This window comes from Pseudophryne corroboree, chromosome 10 (genome assembly GCF_028390025.1).
Source record: "Pseudophryne corroboree isolate aPseCor3 chromosome 10, aPseCor3.hap2, whole genome shotgun sequence".
NCBI classification, from domain to species: domain Eukaryota; kingdom Metazoa; phylum Chordata; class Amphibia; order Anura; family Myobatrachidae; genus Pseudophryne; species Pseudophryne corroboree.
This window is the reverse complement of record NC_086453.1, coordinates 273,849,200-273,858,089: the sequence shown is the minus strand read 5'-3', so window position 1 is coordinate 273,858,089 and position 8,890 is coordinate 273,849,200. Positions and strand designations below refer to the sequence as shown.

Genomic DNA, 8,890 nt, shown 5'->3' with positions numbered 1-8,890 from the left:
CTGGCTCCCCCTCTCTTTCCCCTGCAAGCTGCAGCAGCTTACTTACAAGTCAGTCACTCACTGACACTGACAGTGGCAGACTAGTACTGCTGCTGCTGGAAAAACGAGTGACGTGTCAATGTTGCTGCCGACCGCCTGCCAGTATTGAATTTGTCTTCCTAAGAGGAACGCTGGCTGCATGGTGATCCTCATCAGTGGCTGGCGTTGGCATAGAAGGAGAGAGGTGGGCGTGTGGCATGTGTGACGGGTGGGCGTGCGAGCAGCATGACGTCATCATGTCACATCATGCAGTTTTTGTACATGGAGATGGAGCCAGGAGTTTTGAAAACCAGTGGCAGTGGCACCCTTGATTAACCCAGGCGTCCAGTCAGTAATGCAGTCCTGACAGGGTGCAGCGCAGAGGGGACAGTAATCAGCCTGCTTGGCGATCGCTGCATCAGGCATGTGAGATCGGGGTGCTGGACATTAGGGGGTGCCTGTGCGCACCAGGCACCCCCCCTGCGCACACCTATGCTTACTTACATCTAACATGCATGAAAATTGTGTAGTTTTCTAGGTACTACAGTCCCTTCTCCTAAACACTGACACTTTTTTATTATCTTCAACAACAAATAGATCTATAACACTGTGCTATATAACAATTGCTGTGTACCTGGTCAGAGACTGCCAGCGTGGCACCGGTGTCCGTCAGCACCGCACTGCACTAATGATCAGACTAGTGTCCGGCAGCACCGCACTTGTAATCAGACTCACAATAAACTACAGTTCCCAGCAGCCCTTGCTGCCGGGAGCTCCCAGCAACAAGGGCTGCTGGGAGTTGTAGTTTATTTTGAGTCTGATTACAAGTGCGGTGCTGCCGGACACCAGCGCCGCTCCAGCAGTAACAAACTCTCACAACAGTCTGACAGTACTGCTTTTCTATCCTTTGGCCGCGGGTGGCACAGCAAGGTGGCGCCCCCTCCTTGCCTGGCGCCCCTGGCGAGTGCCATCCTGGCCAATAGGTAGATACACCCCTGATGCCATGCACCCTGCCGCCTGTCAGTCACGTGCAGTGAGGTGACGCAGAGCCTTTCCTGCCATACGCCAGTATACGCCAAAGTGTTGACTATAAAAAGTAAACTGTTAATGCACTGATACTATTGTCAGTTTTATATCTTTGTGCGGCACCAAAATTGTGGCACCTTACACATCAAATAATAACAATAATCATATAATGCATAAACAGACAGGCAGATTACAATCCTTGATCACAGGGAGCAGCAGACGTCACTACTGTCACCATTATCCTCAGTGCCTGTGACCCCTGCCTAGCTCTGCCGGCGTGCTGCACAGATCTCCGGGTCACACATAGTGACGGGGACATGCAGCAGACTCCCAGAGTTCTCCTACTCCCCCTTCCCTGCGCTGTGTGTGTGTGTGTGTGTGAGCCCCCTCCTCCCAGCACACACGGCTCTGCAGTCCTCCCCTCCTCCTCCTCCCTCCTCTCCCTCCTCTCCCTGTTTGTCACTGTGTATCACACACGTGGTCGGAGCGGTTCAGAGATCGATGTGACGTCACGTGGGCACGCCCCATGTGCGACGTCAGTGGGTGGCCCGGGGAGGGCGTGTCTTGTTGCCGTGGACGGCCCCCCTTCTGCATACATTAGCATATGATTAGCATGTGATTATCCCAGAGCAGAAGCCGCTGCACAGTGAAGCAGGTGCCGAACATGGCGAGTCAGCCCGGAGCCGCTCTCCTCTTCCTCCTCCTGGTCAGCGGGCTCCGAGTCGGATCACTGCAGCCAGGTACCGGGGACCGGGAGAGCGGGGAGGAGGTCAGGGGGGAGCACACCTTGGGAGAGCACCCCTGGAAAGGAGCGCAGGCACCTGGGGGAGGAGAGCGGGGCAGTCGGGAACTGGGGGGACTGCGGGGCGGCAGCGCAGAGCTCTGATTCCCGGGACCCCGCCGCCGCTGTCCATGGTGTTGGAGTAATTTATGGCGCTAAACTGAGAGATTACCGGGAATGTGAGCCAGGGGGAGCCGGAGAGAGGGGAGAGGAATGCGGGAGAGGGAGAGGCGGCAGCCTGGAGGGGAGAGAGAGGGATGGAGGGAGAGAGGCAGCATCCTGGAAGAGAGGGAAGGAAGCAGAGAGAGGGGATGGGGCAGGGGATGGAGAGGGGCAGATGGTGCAGAAAGGGGGCGGGTGTGTATGTGGTGTGGGGGATGAGTTTGGGGCAGGAGAAGGCAGGGTAGATAGGGCAGGTGAACGGGGGGGGGGGGAGATGGGGCAGAAGAACAGAGGGGGTGGGGCAGAACAGTGGGTGATGGGGTAGGAGAAGGAGGGAGATGGGGCAGGAGAACAGTGGGTCATGGGGTAGGATAATGGGGGAGGACTTGGTTGAGTGAAAAACAAATTGGGAAATCTATAATGCATTTGGGAAAGTGGTGCAAAATTAAATATGTTGAAAGTAGAGGGAAACGGGCAAGTGGATCAGGTGCGGAGAACGAAAGAAGTCTGCATGGGACACCATGAAGGGATTTATGGGGGGGGGGGGGGGGCACAGGGAGCAAAATGTGGGCAGAAAAGTAGTACAGGGTAAATGCATAGGATTGAGGGTAACATGAGGGAGAAAGGCATTGGTGGTGTCATGCAGAAGGGAGAGAGGGCTGAGTGGGGGAAAAAGGGCATATACATTTACATGGGGGCAGAAGTGTATTGGTGGAAGCAGAAATGAATGGGAAGACTGATCTGGGAGAGCTGGAAGATGAGAACAGACATAACAAGTAAAAAATAATGGTAGAATGTTAAGAAAGAAACCACTTGGAATATTGAAATTGTGTAAAGCAGAATGTGTATAGACCCCTGTGCAGAAATGTGGGTAAAGAAAGCATGGGGCTGACGAGGGAAATGGAGAGAGCAAGTAGTACAGGGTGAGAGGTAAAATGAGTGATGAGGGTGGGAGTGTGAGCAAAGGGAGGATAGCCAGAGAGGAAAGAGATTCACATGAAAGAGAGATGGAAGGATCAGGAAGATGAGAGGGAAAGAAGATGAAAGGAGAAGAACAAAAGAGAAAGGGGGAGAGAGAGAAGGGAGGGTAATCGGGAACAGGAGAGAGAGAGGAATGGGTAGATAGGAGGGTAAGAGTGAACAGGAGGAACATGAAGGGAATGGAATCTATATTAACCCGGTCTTTCAGACATCCACTTGTTGCATAGCCAGTGTTGTTGTACTGGGGATGGAATTGGTTAGGCAGCCACTATGTTTATATAACAAGATGGCAAACTGATTACTACACTGTGCATTATGGGGTCTGAACCTATTCTTGGTTGTACCAATGTGTGAATTACTGAAACTAGAACCCTGAACTTTAATTGGGGAATAGGTCTCGATACCCTGCTCTTGTGAATTGACAGTGTGTTGTGGATATCCGAGCACTGTGTGTCATTCTAATCCTGTTCTGTTGCTGCGTCTACTACAGTATATTGATGAGATGGATAAATCACTGCGTAGTACATGTATAACGTATGAATGTGCCTAAGCACTGCATAGGGTGGTTTGCTTTACGTCTGTATTTGTACACCACTTTGTTGCTCGAGATCTCTTTTTACCATCCCTGCTGGGTTCAATACGTCTCCTTATGCATCCTGTTGGGTTCAGTGGCAAAATATATAATTCTATATTCTATTCCTCAGTACGTAGTAAGAGACAGTTTCTGTACCATAACAAGATTTACAGATTTGCAACACGGAACCTCTATTTACTTTTAAGGTTTAGGTGTGAATGATTTCTAACTGTTGCTTGGACTACCCCCTCCTTCCCTGGGGGCACAGAGTGTAAATGGGGAGGACTGGATTCAGCAGGGGGATGGTTTTCAAGTGGGGGAGGGAGATATATGTGAGATTTTATGTCCGTATTGTTCGTTTCGAATCCTTTAATTCCAGTATGAGGACGTGTTTTGTTAATATTCCTGTGTTTTCTCAGCTCTGTCCTTTCCCATTCATCCCTGTTGTGTTCCTGCAGCCTCATTCCTTCTCCGTCAATCCGGATGCTTGTGTAATGTGTATGCAAAGTGTCTGCAGAAAGCTGCTGGCTTCAGCTTCTTTTCATGTCTGGCTGCTAAAAAATATATATTAATATCTTTGCCTCTACTCTTGTTAGATATGATTATGAAGTCTTGGTGGTTTTTTCAGTCTTAGCAGCAGCAAAGCAGGGACAGATATGGAAGGACTGCTCAAATGGGGCAGTTTTCACCAGTCATTTTTTTGTCTTTGCGGCTATGAAGCTTTATTCAGGTCGCTCTTCTACATTCACGCTGCAACTGTTCTGGCACGGCTCTGAATCAAGAGGGCAGTGTGTGCATTTGGAGAACAAAAACAGAGAAAATACTTCTCGAGCTCCCCTGTCCATCACGCAGATGCAGTCCCTGCAGAGCCCTTGCCCACCCTTTAGCCGTTGCTGAATAAAATCTTTCTTCGCTCGTTATACTGTAGCGTTCTCCTGTTTTGTCCATTTGGTACCTCCTATATATTTTTTAACCCTACTGCCAAGTATTACTGTGACATCAATGCTACATGTTAATTTGTTATAACACTGAGCTAAAAGGTTTTCTCTCCCTTTATTGTTATCTTTTCTCTATCATTATGCACTGATGTACGATAAGAGAGATGTCTATCCAAACTGCCCCCGCAGCAATGGTGCACACAAGCTTACTTCTCTACTACAGGCAAACAGTCCTACTGTACACTAGGGTCAGATCAGCCCGTTAACCTACCAGTATGTTTTTGGACTGTGGGAGGAAACTGGGTACCCATTTAAAACCCTCCGCACATAATGCAGTCTCCAGGACCCTGACTGTGCTATAGTTTGTACTGAACCAAAGTCCCCAGTTCTGCGAGTCAGTAATACCCCTGTCACACTGACAAATATTTCCCTGGTTATTGCACATGAACGCGCATCAACCTGAGAATTTGCTCAGTGTTAAAGGGTCCTGAAAGAATATCCTGGGTCGTGCTTCCCGGCATTTTATCCCAGGTTTCGACCTGGGTTGAATCCGGAATCGTCCCGGGATGCGGTGCAGTGTGAACGGGTAAACCGGATCAAGGCGACCCGGCACCCGTTCTCTACATAGGAGGAGGCGGGTGCTTGGAGATGATTATCTCCAAGTACCGGTAGCGTCAGCGGTAACGTCACCAACCTGGCAATATGCCCGTCGGGCCGCAAGTCTGAAAGGGTCTCACCTGGGAAGCACCTCGGGTGCGATCCGGCTATTGTCAGTCTGAAAGGGGTATTAGTTGAAAGTTGTTGAACAGTCCTTTTCAGGTGTTGAGGATAAGAAAAGGGGTCCTGTTAATATATTGGACATCATTTATTTCTGTTTACGAATTTGATGTTTTTGATTTACCACTTTTAAATGATCCTACAAAACATTGAAGATTTGGAAGGATGTAGGTCAAGTTCTGTAAGCAAAGTGTCTTTGTGTTCTGCTTGTCACATGAAGGGTGTTTTTACGCCAACTTGCTATTTTTTTCCCCCTGTACCTTCCTATTCTGTCTTCACAAAGCATCGCAGTTTCAGTGTGTTCCTCTACCACTCATTAGTAACAATAATTCTGCATCACCCTTTTGATGGTAGAACAGAGGCATACCTGCTTCTACTAGGCGGAAATGGTTTCCTCTCACATACTCGCCTCTTTGCTGCTGCCTTTGTATTACCATGTAAATGATTTGTGCTTATTTTGGTCCTGCTTTCTTTTACTATTGCAGAAATAATCAGTTGCACGCATTGTGTTTGCAGTTGAAATTCAGGCTGAGACTGTAGCTATGAGCAACAGTTGTGGGAGTCTGAGATGTGCAGCAGGGAGTATCGCACAAGACTTACATCTATATAGAGCGCGGCTATTATTTCAGTTACGATTCTGACCACCTTTACTCATGACTGAAGTAATGAGAGATAATCATAATTATTATTTTTAAAAGTCTCATTGAGATTGAGAGAATGAGTTAAATGCACTTAATTGGTTGGGAAGGTAAGTATGTTATTCAGCAGAGAGAGAGAGAGAAAAAAAAAATCTGTTTTGATGTATGACAGCTGTGATTGATGCCGACGTAAGGTGTAACTCAGGGTTATACAATATGCGTTGCTGCAGCTGCTGTGGAACTATATTTCCCAGCATGATCTAATAGAAAAACTGTCAGTGCATGCTGGGATTTGTAGTTCCACAGCCGCTGGAGGACTGGGTCTTGTATACATGTATTTAAATCTGATGACACAAAGTATACTTTTTGGGGGGATTTAACTGTAGAGTCTTAGTATATCATGCTAACCAAGGCCCAGATTTATCAAGCCTTGGAGAGTGATAAATAGCAAACACAGCCTGTAACGTGGAAGTTAGGAGCTGGTTGGCTGGTACTTTATCACCGTGCTATTTATCACTCTCCAAGTCTTGATAAATGGGGACCCAAATGAGATAGGTGGGTATACCTATTTAATGTTGATGGGAATAAGTGTGAAATATTTACAGAGTTTCAGAAGGTTGCTACCTGAATTGGGCCAAATGGCTGCTTGTCTGGCATGACTTGTGTAGAAGTGGATTATAGATTTGTATAGTGCTAATGTCTCTCACGGTGTGGTGCAGAGTAAGCAAAATGTGCAGGCCATTATGACAATGGCAACCCCCATCTAACAGTTACAGGGCATTAGGAAACAATAGAATTCCACTCTGTGCTGGAATGAATTTGCAGCCTAAGGAAAGAGGGGATTGAAACATGAGGAAGGAGGAATCTGAGGTAGCTCACAGACTAGAACTGATGTGTGTGTATGTATGTGTATATATATATATATATATATATATATATATATATATATATATATATATATATATATATATATATATATATATATATAGCGGTTATTGTACTGTATATAAACCTGTTTGTAGTGCTAGAGGCGAGAATAGTTTAAGGGATCAGACAAGTGGGTGTAGTGTTTACAGAGCCAGGTTTTGGTTGGCTGGAGGAGAAGCATTTAGCTTCCCTGTGATACTGTGTGAGTGTCTGGATGTTGATAGATGCAGCACAGGAGAAATCCTAAAGGGGTGATCTGATATGAAGCAGAGGAAAGAGGTTATCTGTGGGGCACAGGTTATGTCTGGGTGTGTATCAGTCTGTGCGAGAGGTAATGTTAGCAGGGATGGTATTGTTAAGGGCTTTATGAGTTTTTGATTTATATTCTGTGTGTGACAGGCAACAGTATAGAGAATGACACAATGGAGTGGGGCTTGAGGATCAGGATTAGCGTTGTATAAGAATTGCTGAAGCATTTATAATAGATTGGAACATAGCCAGTCTATACAGAGGAAGCGAGTAGCCTGTAACAGTAACTTTGATGGGCTACGATAAGAGCAGGAGAAAGTACTTTAGCTGTCTCATGCATGAGGATGGGTGAAAAGCAGGTCACGCTCCTAGGTTTACCATGGCCGGATTCTGTTTGAGCCTAAATATGAAACGTGAACGATAGGATGGGGTACTGAGTTAGAGGGATTGTTACTGTCAGCACGAAGCAGGAGTCCAGCCGACAAGGAGAGGGGTGAGAGAAAATACTATGGGGGGGGGGGGGGGGGGCAATACCACCACTTGTCTGTTTTGGAAGCTTAGCAAATCTATCCCTTGGAGCACTTCCATACACTACACGGTATATGGAGGCAGTCTCCATTCACAACCTGAAGTTGGCTGAACAGTGCTTTTGCGGATAGGACCAGTGGCGTCACTATGTGGCTGCGGGACGCACATGGGTGTCACTCGCGGAAGGGGGTGACACCAAAATGCCGACACCGGTCACAGAGGAGGAGCCGATAGTGCAAGCACTAGTCTCCAGGGGGGCAGTCTAGCATCTTCAGGGATGCTGGACATGCCCCCGGAGTAATGCAATCTGGATTTCCCACAAGGCCACAGCCCCTTCTCAGTTGAGCGCACTTCCGGCGTGTGGTGATGGGGGTATGGAGTGCGCACTGGGTGTCACCAGACCAGTTGACACCTCTGGATTGGGTTGGTTTGAAAAACGAACAGAACAATTTTCGGTTTGTGAGCGATCGTCATACATTTGTTGGACTGGTTTGCACTATCATAATGCAGTGTATGGCTAGCTTTATGTAGCATACAGAAGCCTATTCTATTAGAAGCCAGCAGAAACTTTTTGACAATTGTAGTGATGCATCAATAGCTCCGAAAAGCTAGGCACAAAATAAGCCTTTTATGTTCTGTTCTATTCAGGTCTGTTGTAAAGAAGGGTTTTTTTTTTTTTTGTTTTTTTCTAAAAGTTGAAGCAATGAGTAGTATGTGCCATACTTTTTAAAATCTGCATATAACAGAGGGTTTGCTGGCAACTTTTGGACGGAGTGGGGCTCTACTACCAGCAAACCTCAATGGAAATGTGTGAGTGACGAAAACCGTGCAGATTTACATAGTCATTGTTAAGGTACATCAAGGAACTCTAAAGAAATACAACACGGTTCTATCTGATTAGTGAACAATGTAGAGGTCATTCTAATGATTGCCATACAAATCAGAGATCATCTTAGTGACCGCCATATAATGCAAAGTGTGTTTTAGTGCCTGCACAAAATATTAGAGTACATTTTAATGACCATCATGCAATACTGAGTGAAATGAGTAATATGATTGTATACAAGTACATTTTGCAGTGGCTCAATGCTAGAGTATGATCATATTCCTGTAAAAGAAGTTCTGCCCAGACCTTCTAAAATACTACTGAATATTGTGAGGTGTTGGTTGTCTTGAGCAAAAGAATGCGTGATTGGCTAAAAATGTACTGTTTTTACTGATTTGTATTTATGTATACTATGTTATGTACACCAGCGCTTGAATGCAAATTCAGTATCTAATCCATTATTAT

General features: G+C 46.5%; 1 protein-coding gene across 5 annotated transcripts in view; it reads left to right on the top strand.

Annotated features, from left to right (window-relative positions):
* Positions 1 to 1,651: 1,651 nt before the first annotated feature.
* CADM1 (cell adhesion molecule 1) overlaps positions 1,652 to 8,890 on the top strand; it is a 452,911-nt gene continuing 445,672 nt past the window's right edge. For 3 of the 5 annotated variants that reach the window (XM_063943277.1, XM_063943278.1, XM_063943274.1), the window contains exon 1: positions 1,653 to 1,784. In XM_063943277.1, the coding sequence (XP_063799347.1) occupies positions 1,709 to 1,784 (76 nt within the window). In that variant the 5' untranslated portion in view covers positions 1,653 to 1,708. Of the gene's footprint in view, positions 1,785 to 8,890 lie in introns of all 5 variants that reach the window. The other 2 variants (XM_063943276.1, XM_063943275.1) reach the window with 1 other exon arrangement.